The sequence below is a fragment of the Bacillus rossius genome, chromosome 14 (genome assembly GCF_032445375.1).
Source record: "Bacillus rossius redtenbacheri isolate Brsri chromosome 14, Brsri_v3, whole genome shotgun sequence".
In the NCBI taxonomy this organism is placed as follows: domain Eukaryota; kingdom Metazoa; phylum Arthropoda; class Insecta; order Phasmatodea; family Bacillidae; genus Bacillus; species Bacillus rossius.
In genome coordinates this window covers 14,025,719-14,039,876 of record NC_086341.1, presented here as the reverse complement: position 1 = coordinate 14,039,876, position 14,158 = coordinate 14,025,719, and the positions used below count along the sequence as shown (strand labels likewise).

The 14,158-nt window shown below is 41.5% G+C and overlaps 1 protein-coding gene across 1 annotated transcript; it reads right to left on the bottom strand.

Moving 5' to 3' along the window:
* Positions 1-106: 106 nt before the first annotated feature.
* LOC134538928 (uncharacterized) lies at positions 107-8,764 on the bottom strand. Its single transcript, XM_063380543.1, has 2 exons — positions 8,692-8,764; positions 107-2,730 (listed from the first exon to the last, which is right to left on the bottom strand). The coding sequence occupies exons 1-2, from the start codon at positions 8,716-8,718 to the stop codon at positions 715-717; spliced, it is 2,043 nt and encodes a 680-aa protein (XP_063236613.1). The 5' UTR covers positions 8,719-8,764; the 3' UTR covers positions 107-714.
* Between the last annotated feature and the right edge of the window lie 5,394 nt (positions 8,765-14,158).

Below are 14,158 nucleotides of genomic sequence, written 5' to 3'. Positions count from 1 at the left end.
TTTTAAACACTCATATATAATGCAATTTCTGATTACCATTTAAGATTTTTTGTTTTTTAGCAATATATACATCAAAATTAATTATTATTTGTATTTTGATGGGATTAACAATGTAAAAGTGCACTGAGATAATACATGCAAATGCTCCTTTTTTTTTTTTTTTTTTTTTTGCGTAACTAGGAAATTGTGTTGTATGTTCAAATGAAGGATGCATTTTTACGATACCATATATTTTTATGGTATACATAGTACGTAGTAGTGGTATACAAAAAAAAAGGAAGGGGGCCTACTACCCCAGCTGCCCAGGGGCCCACAAATTCTCTCAGCGGCCCTGCTGTTTGTACACAGGTTGCAAAGTGAATGTGAGAGACATGACTTTATAAAGAGATTTAGTTCATTAGTTAAGTAAGTTCTGCTTAAAAATGCATGTTGCACTATAGTAATTTCTATAATATGTTTAATAAAAAATTATTTTTATACAGTTTTCTTTTTCAATATATAAGTAATTAGATTGCATAACCCTTATCATAGTGTTTTTCATTGCTATCAACAATTGATTGTATTGCTTGGATGAAAATTTATTTTTCCTTTCTCATCTTGATACACTGTTCATCTTCAGATTTGTTGTGTACAGTAATACATTATGTAGGTTCGTACATAACTTGCAAACTACTGTAAGCTTCTGTTGTAGCGTAATTCTCATGAATTTCAAATTTAGTTTTCTGTTTGTGATTTCACGAAGCTTGCCTCAGTATTCTCGTCAGAAAAGTAATATGACTGCAGTTTCTCATCCAGAGGAATATTCTGTTCCTTGAGTGGCTGGTTGTGGTCAGAGTCATGCTTGGATTGGTCAGGCTTGTCGCGAGTCCAAAACCTGTTGATCATCAGGATCTTATTGAGTTTAGGCTTGCAGTTCAAAGCTTTGTTTTTTCCCTTCCGATAGGCATTTTCTTCCTCAGTATGTTTCGTCTTTGCGAGTTCAAGAAGATTTCGTAAAACATCTTTTTCAGACATATCATTCTTTTCCTCATCGTTATGTGATTGCACCTCATCACTTTTTCTCTCTCTTGGTGTGCCATTTTCGCTGCCACTGATTGTGTACTTTCCTTTATTTGGAGTTTCCAAGATTCGGATGGCTGCCAAGACATTTTTCATTCCTCGCATCGTACCTTTCTTAGCATTACCTGTACTTTCTGCAGAACTACTTTTACCTTCATCACTGTGTTCTGGTGACTGTTCACTGAAAGACACAAATGTAATTGCTTCATTGTTGACTGTGTCAGCTGCTGAAAGTGCAGTATTATTATTATCTATCTGATAAAATTTTAACGATGGTGAACTAAGCACATTAATTAATTTCACCAGCGGAGAGTTGGACTGCATTTCACCTTGTGCCGTTTGCTTGTCGTTCAAGTTGTTTGTGGTCTCGTGACAAGCTTCGTCGCAACCCAAATGGTCATCGATATTTATTATTTTAATGCTGTCTATTCGATCCGCAGTCAGATCTACGAATTCTTTAGGTATCGGTTTCCTAGCTTCTTTGCGTCGACTTTTCTCTTTTTTCTCGTGTTCTTCCGGCGCGGGGATGTCGTCCGTGACGGGGATGAAAGTCTTTACGACGCCGTCTGCTTTTTCTATGGTGCCGATGATGTCGGTGACCTTCTGGGTGTCGAACTGGACCAGTCTCTGGAGGGCACTGGAGGCGCTGCTGATGGAGATGACGGAGCCGCCGAAGAAGAGGACGGAGGCCGACAGCTGGTAGGCATCGAGCGGGGTGATCCTCCCGGCGGCCCTCGCCTTGCCGGTGACGTCCGCGAGGCCGTTGATGACGGACAGCCCCTTGACGGCGGAGCAGCCGATGTTGAGCGACGACAGCAGGCGCAGGCAGCCCGAGTTGCCCTGCAGGAAGACGGAGCGCACGGCGTCGACCCCGCCCAGCGCGATGCCCGCCGTGTTGCCGGCGACTCCCAGCCAGTCGCCGCGCGCGCCCGAGCTCCTGAGGCCGAGTGTCTGCCCGTGCTGGCTCCTGTCCACCAGGTGCCCGACGCTCTGGCCCAGCCCGTAGCAGCCCGAGGCGACGCCGGCGACCGTTGCCGCCAGCAGCACGCTGCCCGGCACGGCGACCAGCAGCGTCGCCACGCCAACTGACGTCGCCGCGAGCGCCGTCGTCAGGTTCAGCGCGTCCAGCACCCTCCTGGCCGGCGCCGGCTGCAGGAACTCCACATCGACCCTCCCGTCGGTGCGGGTGTACAGCCCGCGCCGGGGGCAGCACACGAGGCAGTCGGGGAACACGTGGTTTCTCGCCAGGTCCTGCCAGCCGCGGTACACGCGGCCGTTGTGGTCGACGAAGCTGTCCGACGCGGCGTCGGGGAGTTCGCCCGCGACGACCCGGAACACGGGCACCGTGCGGTGGCTCCCTCGCTGCTTCACGCCGAAGAAGAGGAACATGACCGCCTTGGGGTCTCCGCTGATGAGCCTCACGACGGGCCGGTGTATCTTCCCCACCTGCTTGAGCTGCGCCTCGGTATAGCCGCTGCTCCCGTCGTCGCCCGGGAGCCGCGGGGGCGGCCCGAACAGCGCGTAGCCGATGTTCCTCCGCAGGTTGTCCAAGCAGGCCGGGGAGGTGTCGACGGGCTCCCAGGGCCGGCCATCGAACAGCTCGCAGAACCTCTGCTGGATGTTGGTCGCCAGCTGCGCCCAGGACACTGTCTCCGCGTGTTCGCTCTCCTCCTGAAACATCAAACCAGCTCATTGCAGTTTTTAACAAGTCCTAACAATTACCTAGCACATACATGGCCCACACAAGGGCAGGGCTGGGTGGACCCCTGGGTTCAGGGCCTGGGCCCAGCCCTGTTTATTTTTAAATGTTTAACTATTATATTTTTTTTTACAAACTAGAAATACATATTGAAATACTTTTTGCCGGAATTGAGGAATTTCGACACTTTTTTTAAATTTGTTATTATAATTTTAAATTATTTTTGGAAATATTATTATCTGGTTACTAAAGGGGTGATTTAGACTTTGTTAGGCTGGTGTACGCCACGTAGTTAAACTTTGCGGCAGTGGACCAAGGCACCTCTTCTCAAGGATCTATCTGAGCTTTTGCTAGTCTAATGTAGTCGTTAGCAGCCCGGTTGAAATTTCTCCCGCCTGCAGTCACTTCCCGGGTTTGTAACATTATTTCCCTTCATGACTAAAATCGCATAGAGCAGCTTCTGGCCTGCAAGCTGCTACTTCTCAGAGACCCGCTGAGAGTAGCGAGTCGCGGCACGAACGAGTATCCCGTGGACGCTCGTTTCCAGCGTCGTTGCGTTTTTATCCACACACCCCCCCCCCCCCCCCCCCTCAGTTCTGAGAAATTAGCCCAGGACCATTGACCTGACGTGATCTCCGCCAGACAGTGACCGACTCGAAGGACGATTTGCATAAAAAACATGTGTGCAAGGATGGACCACCCACGACATCTAGTGACAGAAAAAGTAACTTCAGCCCTGGTCGCCAGCATGCAGAGCACACGCTCGTGACACCTGGTGGCAAGTCAGCTCTCCGCCCTAGTTAGTTCCCATTTACGCCGCTAGAAAGCAGCGCCGCGGCGCCATATGCCCCTATACTTTCAAATCGCGACCTGTAGAAGTAGATTGTTTGTTGCCTTCTGTGCCCGCCAGTAGAGAGAGCAGCAGTCGCTCTTCGGCGCAAACAACTGAAGTCGTGGTTACGACCACTCGGGCACCTCCGCATGTTTTCGGCCTTGAGCCGAATCTTCTCCCTCTTTTTCCCTAGGGCCGACCGCCCGATTTAATTAGGAGCGTGGTCCTCCGTCAAAGGACTTTGACATTGGCTACTAACCGCGCTGCAGGTCGGGCAGAACTTCTCTCCGTCTCTTGTCGCGGCTACGACGGAAACGCCTTCTATTGAGGATGTAGTCAGCTGCCTTAAGGGATGTGATCCCAGTTGAACAGTAGCCAGTCAGAAGTAGTGATTAGAAAAAAGTCATGTTTTAGTTAAAATTTTATTATTTTTTTTATTTCACTTATCGATGATTTCTGTCGCGTCATCCGCGCTATTCTCGGTCCGCGCCATTTGGATGTCGGCGCGAGACATCTCCTGAGCCCTGGAGCTACACCCTGTTTGGTGAGTTATTTCGATCTTTTTCCTCCCCGAATTCCCGTTTGTTGGCCTTCGCGCCGACTGTGTTTGACTGTCTGTAAGCAGGTCTAATTCGTTTGGAATTTGACTTGTGTTTAAGACAGGGTCCAAGTGTTGAGGGAGGTTTTTGCTCCCAGCATGTCATTCGGGGCCTCGAGCTCCGAGTCCCCTTAAGAAGAGAATTTTTCCCAGCCCGACGTCATACTTTGAAGACCCGGGTGATATGAGAAATATATTTTCTCCTTACATATAATGAACTAAATTAATTAAATGGATACGAGCGAACAGTGCTTTAAGAACTTAATCGACGATAATATGTAAAATCAATGAGACTTTTATTTATGTAATCATCGAAAGAATCTAATAGGGTGGAATATTTAAAAAATTTTTGTTCTGTGATGATGTGTAATTAATATAATATAAATTGTTTTAAATAATTTCGGGCCGGCCCTCCTTTTGTTATTTGCTAAGACCTTTTATTGTGATATATAAACAATGCCAAAACAAAACCTATTCAAATAAACCAGGGAAACATATAGACCAAGCTACTCAAGTAGTGGTTATTTATTTATCTATCATATACCTTAAGCTATTTTAACGATCCACTAGCTCCCAAGTTGCTTGTGTGCAGGGAGTATGAAATTTTCTTGTTCACCGTCTCGTGCCCCCTCTGGTAATAACTTTAATTTTCTTAGTATTTTGATCCCAGCAGTTTCCAAGGTTTTTATTTTTAAATTAAGTTAAAAGAATCTAATATTGAGGCACGAGGGGCGTTTCAACTTTATAAATAAAGCTTAGTTTGGACTTATTAAATAGCAACCATAATTATACCCTTATTTTCAGTTTAAATGACATTTTAAAAAGAGTGTAGGTAAGAAATAACCATGCAATTATAATGAATCACGGGGGGGGGGGGGGGGGGGTTGTGTTTTCCAGGGCCCGTAATCGAATGTGGGGGGCCATGAGCACATATGATACGTTTCTCAGAAACAAACTCAAACTTTACACCAAAACCACTTTAATCAAAACAATAAATTTAATTAAATACACATGAGTTGGATGTTAAGGTGTAAAATAGTGCTATTTGAGCAGTTTTAGGTACTTAACTTTAAATATTGTAATTATAAAAATATTATTAATTTTTTAATAAAAGAATTGTTTGAGTGATGAATTAAGAAATCAATTAAAGATATTTTAATCAATCCAAGTGCCTTATCCACGTCCCACTCAAAATCATAAATCATGCTCGAAGCTCGACAATACAAAAAAAAAAAAAGAATAAAAATGGTTGGGTTTCGGCAGAACTGGCCTATTCCGGAAGAGTTACCCAGTCACCACCTGCTTATAATTACCGCGCTGGTTAAATACAATAGGTGTAAGATATTTAAAAGCTTGGGACCCGTCACGGCGTCACAACCTTATAGCTTCTGCTCGTGACATGGGTAGGGGAAGGGAAGGAGAATCGGTAGGGCTCGCTTACTCTTCCCCTCCAGTGCAGTGGCCGGTGATAGCAGTAAGACACCCAGGCTTTTAGCTAACCTGCTTTCAGATAAGAAAAAAAATGGCTAGGGGGGGGGGTGGGGGTGGTTTACCCCCCCCCCCCCCCTCCTCCCTTGGCTACGCCCCTGAATAAGATACTCGGACACAAATTCAACGTAGAACTCTTTGAAACAATGCCGAGCGTTATAAATACACGCAAATTGTATTTTCAAACTACATTTTTTGACGCGATTCTCACGTAGTTTCCGCATCTGCCGCAGTAATTTGCTACCGGAGCAGCTACGTCGACGATCAAATCATTTGATCAGCAGACATAAATTTTAAACTGTATAATAAAACGGTTCCGTTAAAAGCGGAAAAAAACAAAAAAAAAAAAAAAACTTTAATAAGTACTGAACCCCGGCCTTGGACCTGATTTTCGACAACGAATTTGATTAACACTTTCACACGCAATTTGATTGTTCACTGAACAATTAAGGTACTATGAAGTTTCCCTTTGGATTTGTGAACTTAAGTTCGCGCCATTCGCCACAGATGGCAGCACCGTGGTTACTCATTTCCGTACCATGCGACTTCACGTTCAATCCACGAAATTACTCTTATCCAAATGCCTTGCACTGAGAGCTAAGATGTTGCACATCAAAAACTGTGAGCGTTACAAAAGCCAGAAGTATACAAAAACAATCTTGGATCAAAGTTCTTTCAAATGCCATAACACACATACTTAACGTAAATAAAAATACCTAGCACTGAGACGTTTTACGCATTTACAGATAATTGGTTGAGCTGTTTTTTTTAATATTAAGCGCCTCAAATGCACTAATAGAATATGGAGCGTTTCAGAATTCCTTAGTTATAGAAACTCAGTTCCGTGAGATCCTCCTTCGTTTCTGTGTCATTGTAGAACGCTGGACTCCCAATCATCAGTTTCATCCGTCCGTCAGCCGTCCGTCCGTCAATCACGTGACCTGCAGCCAATCAGATGGCCCGAAAAATTTCATCCGTCCGTCCGTCAAAACCTTGCCAAGCTTTAGCTTTTGACGGACCAACGGATGGTCCACAGCCTTGTTAAGTCGATCGTCTTCAATACGACTTTCCGAAAACGGTGTTCGATTTTTTAAATTTGCAATATATAGAAGGCTGTGTCGTATTGACCGATTATTATTGTCATAATAACAGTAAAGATTGCTTATGAGAATGTGCTTTTCGGAAGAAATGCTGATAAATTACGTCCGGGGAAGGGAGCATTTGCATAATATATATAGCAAAGACTATCGGGATAAGCAACTAAGGGAAAAAGCCTGAATAGAAATAGCTTCTGTTTCCTTTGACGCAGTAATAAAAGAAGTATAATTTTATTTATTGCTGGCATGACTAATGTTATTTTTAAAACGGCACCCGTTTAATCCACTTGTCAAAGCACGGTTCCCGCCTGTCAACTTATTATCACATTCATAAAAACAAAAGTTAATTAACCCAAGTAAATTATTTTCACCAAACGTTTACCTACAATTGAGAAAGTATGTGGCGGAAAGTTGTAGCACTGATATTTTATAGTGACGGACGGACGGATGGCGGATGGTTGAGAGTCGGTAATAATTGCCGAGAGAAATAACGGACCGAAATTGACGGACGGACGGATGAAACGGATGATTGGGAGTCCAGCTTAACTCGTACGTCCAGACAAGTGGACAGTTGGATATGCCTGGTATCGCGAGGTTACAAGGAAACTTGGCCATTTCGCGAGGAGATAAACAGATAAGCGTGTCCTTCAGGTCGGTGTGAATATTTCCATTGTTAGAGTGCGACGGTTTGCCTTCGGGTGTTTTTGTTTTCTGTCTCTCTCTCTCTCTCTTTCTCTCGCCAGTGTGTTCTACAATGGCACGGAAACAGAGACTGATCACGTAAACGGAGACTTGATCTCCCGAAACAACATTTTACAATCGCGTCTGCTGCTTCCCCAATGCACGTAAACGTAACACACGGCAACCAATGAGATTTCAGCTGTTCTTAAACTTGAAACAATTTTTAACGTATTTAGAACATAAACAAACATGGCTACCACCGCAGCCAATTTCTCTGTTTCTATTGGTCGCACGGAGCAACGTAAACGGAAGAGCTCAGCAATGTCGAGCTGATCCGTACGGATCCGTCTCCGTCCTCGTGCTATTGTAGAAACGCTGTTCTTTGAGGTCCGTTCCCGTTTACTGATCCGTCTCCTTTTCCTGATATCCAACCCTGTTTACGTGATCCGTTTCCTTTTCCGTAAGATCCGTCCCCGTTTACTGATCCGTCTCCTTTTTCCGTGAGATCCGTCCTCGTTTACGTGATCCGTCTCATTTTTTGTGTGATTGTAGAATTGGACTTAATTTAATAGACAAAACCTTAATAATAATAAATTATAAATAATAATAATAATAATAGAATTGCCGGTGTACCAGTCTAAACATCTTTCGAAAACAAAAAAATTATGTTTACAACAAAACATTTCTGGTAAGGGGTACCTACCATCTAATACTAAAATATAATTGTGTGTTCGAAAGGTGCGATATTCTCAGGAAAATAATTCTTAGAAAAATATTTCAGGTAGTAAAATTCAGAAATTCAAATATACACTTTAAACACCAGTATATTTTACAAGGACTACATTATTTATATTACAGAAGCAATCAAAAACATGATTGTTGTATCTGCCCCGAGCCGCAAGCTTCTGGGACTGTTTGGCACTTCAGGAAACATTTTTGACGCAAAAAAAAAAAGTTATTTGATTATCTCATAAACATTTTAAAATATATAATTTATTTTTAATTGCCTGATAAGTTAGTAAAAATTTAATGGGATTAATGATTCTTCCAAACTTACATTTCTGTGTTTTGGCTCGTGCTCTGGCTATTTTTACTCACGATTCTTGAAGATCTATATTCAGATGCGAGGCACTATTTTAAGAATCCTTGAATTCAAAACATTCACTTATGCATCATATCCCCCCCCCCCCCCCCGTAAAAAAAACTTGCTTGGCTGTAGTCGTCGTAGCGTACTTACGTACGTGTCGCCGCTAGCTTCAGCCATGACCTTCGCTGACGGTCAACTGTTGATCGCGGCTTCGCTTTCAACCCGCCAAACACAACAGAGGTGCCTCCCCCCTCCCCCCTCCTTACTCCTGTTTAAGTACATCCTTCCTTGAAGTACACTTCCATGCTCTTCCCCTCCTTTGACTCCACTACCCACTCGGCCTTAAACCCTCCGCGTGGCGATGTCGTAAGGTGGACTTCCGCCCATTATCACCTGCCGCCGATTAGCGAAGGTGGCTTACCGCGCGCCGCGTCAGACAACTGGTAGGGTAAGGCTGGCCGCACAGTTGAAAAATAAATAAATAAATTAATGTCAGTCGTGGGGACTGTCGACATAAGTGAAAACTTAAAATTTTGTTTTTAAATGTGTAATATGAAATCATTTCTACGTCAAATGTACGCAAAAAAAATTATTTTGTTATTATATCACTAGCATGTCGGTGACGCGAACCCATAAGTTTTGCCCCTACCAATAATAACTTTAAAACTATAATAAATTAAGATTTTTCATTGAAAGAATAAAAAAATTATTAACTTAAATCTACAAATAATCAACATTATCTCTAATAAATCAGTAACCTGACATTTGAAAAAATTCACATCGTAAATAAATAAACAAAAGAAAAAAACATTACCTCAACTTAACTACCTACTAAAAAAATATCCAATACTTACAATATGTACTACATAATAACGTTAAAGTTTCCTTGGAAAATGAAGATAAAATTGCAAACTTGTATCTTTAAAAATAGAATAAATCAAATTTTATCCATGAAATATAAAAAAAAAAAAAAAGATTACCATGTCGATGACGACTTACATGAATTTACTCCCTATCCAAACCTTCCTACAGAAGTTTTCACATCAAAAATTAAATAACAGTAACTAACAGTAGGTCGTGCGCATGTTTTTCAAACCTACTGATTCGCAATAGCGCATAGGACTGTCGTGTGTGTGGGAGACAAGTCATGCGCATGGAACATGGAAGGGAAATTAATATATTTTATTTCTGTCACAGACAGACGACGCATGGCGCAACAACCAATGGGAGTAGAGAAGGAAGCAATTTTGGCGGGATTTGAGAATTTTTTTTATATTTATCAATCATATTGTGGCAAGAATTTTCGGAGGTATTAAAATGCTCCAGTGTAATTACAGAAGGATAATCTGTACGATAATCATAATAATGGTAGTTTTCTTGTGTAATTAAAATTTTGTGATTACCATTTACTAGACTATTTTAGTTTACCTAACATATTTCTCTATCATAAAATTTTCATTTGGCTCATTAATACGTTTGGTACCTATGCCCCCAAATGTGAAGAAAATGACTACCTATACGGGTTTATGTTGCTACACGTGGGTCCGCCATCTTTGTGACACATTTCCGTTCATCGACATCCACTTTAACGAAATTACTCCTACCAAATGCAGATGTTTACATATCAAAAGAACGCATAAGAACAGATAAGATACGTACAGATAAGATATTTACATATGAAAAAAGTAACGCTCAGGGCGTTGTGAGAAGTGCAACCCGCATTGCTATTAGGCGCCAAGGGTTTTTTTTTTACAACTTGCACGTCTACGGTGACACCGAGCAAGTGGGCGTGGTGGAAGCCTTTTCACAGACGAGAGAGCCAAACGTGCGATCGTTCGTGCATTTTCTTTTTTTTTTTTTGGTTCATTGTAAATAAATATGGCGGTGTTGATAAAATTATACTAATGGTCAATTAGGTTAAGTTAGCTACATTATAAATACTTTAAAACATTGTGGACGGTTGATTTGGTTAGGATAGCTACATTAAAGATATGGAAAAAAACATGAACTTCGGGGAACTTCGGGTTTTGGCTCTCTCGTCTGTGTAAAGAAGGCTTCCCGTGGGCGTGGCTAGGTCTTGTTGCTGCGCATCACGCACTTTATTCTGAAGCCTCCTGACACTACCAGAAACTGAGTGTTCTATGTTCGGGTTTATATACATTTTAAAATACGGAACTTGTATACATCCTGTAAATGTACTGTATGACTGTATGTCCAATTTTTTTTTTTTTTTTTTTTTTTTTTTCCGTCGGCTGAGATGTAAGGCCCGTTCTTCTACAATGACTCGAAAACTGAGACGGATCACATAAACGGAGACTGATCGTCTTCGACATTTCACCATCGCGTCTGCTGCTTCCACAGTGCACGGAAAAAGTGACAAATGACAAGTAATGAGATTTTTAAGGTTGCTAAATATTAATTTCATATGATTTTAAATAATATGCTTCAATAGGTAATAGAACACTATATATATTCTTGTACTTGAAATATTTTTTTAGCCTATTTGGAACATTAAAAAAATATGGCTACCACTGCAGCCAATCACTCTGCTTCTATTGGTAGCACGGAGCAACGTAAACGGAAGAGCTCGGCATTGCGTACGAGGTCCGTCTCCGTCTGCGTGCCATTGCAGAACGGGCCTAAGTGACGTTACGCCCGACAACACGATTCGGCGGCACCTGCCGTTGTGTGATGATGAATGATTCAGGGCTTTAAGGGCTCCGCCTACCTGGTCACACAGACGGTGCGCAGAGCTTCAGGAAAAACAACGCGATTTCAAAACTACTCAAGATATCCGAGTGGGGTATGTTTACGAAAAGCATTAAGAGTTCGCTGAGGCCCGAAAAGTACTTTTAATTTTGGATCATGTTTTTAAACTGTATTTCTATAAGAGTTAAAATGGCTAAAACACATGTTTTCAGAGTAATTTTTAGGCGTAAAACAACCAGTACAGATTATTAAAAGCACTTAAGGGGCTTACATTACACCTTTATCTTCATTTATCTGCCATATAATGTTGCGGTCACCGCTCAAATTTCACAGTTATCCTGTGACGACGACAAGACTACGCGTCAACTCAGAGCCTTGCGCTTAGAGGTGATACCGCGCTAGAAATACCATCGAGCGTCGCACTTATAATCCCGCCTCACTAACACACATACACCCCTGACGAGGCGGGGCCAGCCTAGTCTGGACGTATCTTTGCTGGTGAGTTGGGATGATGTCCTAGTGGCGTTAGCAAAAGTCAGGTTATAGCTGGTGCGGAAAATTTCTTGTCGTACTCACCCCTTCTACGAAAATTATGGTGTTTAGGCCACGCCATCTTGGATTTTTCCCCCAGATTTTTTCCTATAATTCTATTATCGAACTATCCATCCCAATTTTCGGCATGTCAAGGCATAAATCATATCTTCCATAACTTCTATGAACCTTTTGCAACCACACATTTACTAACAGGCTCTAGTCTGTAACCCCTGGGAGCAGGGGTGCCCACAAGGGGGGCTAATGACGCAGACTGCGTCATTAAAATTTCAGGGGGGGGGGGGGGTTAAAAGACGAGAAAAATGTATATATTATTTACATAATTATAGCTTCTAAAGTGAAAATACATTTATGGTGCTTTGATAATTGAAAGGGATCTTGTAAATCAAATTGGCAACCCCGCACTTTCCTCAACAAAAGCAGTTTGGCATCTGTCGGTTCAGGATGGAAATATTACCTGATATGACCGAAATTATTATTAGAAAATCAGTTTAATTAATGCAATATGTGATAAAATATAATACTAAAAAAGTATAATATTATAAAATCATTGAGAAAATGGCATAAAAAATTTCGGGGCAGGGGGGGGCGAATCATTTGGTTAGGGGGGGGGGGGGGTGAGTCATAGTGTTTGAGGGAGGTGGGCACCTCTGCCTGGGAGGAAGTAACTTATTATTTCACGCTGGCGAATACAACTGCCATGATAATCACACCATTCCACAAAATTCTGACTTCAGCACGGAAGCTGTATTGCAAGCTGTTTAAAAAAAATCGTAAAAAATAAGACGCACGTGATTGTAAGTGTAATTTTCTCGTTTATTAACTTAAAATTTAGAGCATGTTAAAACTTTCCAAATTTTATCATAGAGAACAGATTATAGACAGACTTCCCCTAAAACTATACATTGTTGTCATATGACGTTAGTTAATCGTCAGGAAAGATTATTTATTAAATTAAAATAATATTTTCAATAAAATTCTTTTGAATACAATTATTATTGTTTTGGTATTTTTGTCACCCCCTGAGTAATGGGGTAAAGGTTATACCCCCCCCCCCCCTTTTTTTTTTTTTTTACTAAAATGAATACTTTTAGTATATTTATCATGCCCACCTTTTGTTTTTAAAGAATCCAGTGTTAATTATCTTGTCCGAATTTCGTATTATAAGTGTATTTGCAACATGAAAACATATGAATTTGCAGTTAGCGCCAAGTACTGAAGGACTAGCTCACTTTTTTTTTTGTTTTAACGAAATTTAACGCAAATTCCTTGCTGATGCGTTAGCATCTTTTTTTTTACTATCAAGACTCACTTGCCGGACAGGGATAACAGTATTAATAAAATGGCCGCAAGAAATTGGTAGTGAAGAGCAAGGTTGGTCGGGGGGGGGGGGGGGGGTCAGTGGGGACTCAGCCCCCCCCCCCCCTCCCCCGTGAAGTTAAGAAACCCCTCACTGGGGGGACCCGCTTACGTTTACAAAATCGTGTCTATGAAACGGGATTGATAACCCTATGAAAAACTTTCTGTATTTTTTAAAATGTTTTCTGCTTATTGCATGCATATGGGCCAAAATATGGGCAGTATGCCACGAATTTCTGTCGACCATCTCTCGCGAGTAGCACAGATTTGCGCTGTTGTAGAGCGTAGGACTACCAATTTTCAGTATGATGTTCATTCTCTAGCTGTAAAGTCCTAAGATTTTTCTTCTACTTTTATGCTGACATATACGATGATGCGTGAATGACTTTTGTATATTCAGTTTTTACGAACAAAATATATTAATTTTTTTTTTTAAATTTTTTGTATCTTGCACTCCAAAGGGACATTAAATTTCACACACGTAGGTAAAATAACTTTGACCAGCTGTGCATACCATTTTCATTGTGAGTCACTGTACCTATTCACGTATCTAATTTGTCTGCATTAGCACGCTTTTATCTCTGGTTATGACTAAGCACTTATGATGCATACACGATGTCGCTGAGTTAAAAACAGGGGCAGTTAAGAGGTATTTAATATACTCCAGCAATAACGGCGGCACAAGCCGAAAGCTTTTAAGGGGGAGAGTCACATTTCAGGCCATTATTTTGTATTTAAGTTCAGAGTTGGACAACATGTAGACATTTGCAATATGGTTAACTTCCATGAATAGAAAAATATTTACTTAGCATACATTCTGCATAATTAGTCGGCAAAGTTAAATTGTTAATTTTTGGGATGTAAAAATAAGGAGAATCAACTGGGAAACAACCAAAACTTTTTGTTTTAACAGCAACACTATTGGCTACATCAAGAAACTGTTGGAATCACTTTCAGAAAATTTTATTTAACTGACCTAAGCAAAATAAAATAATTT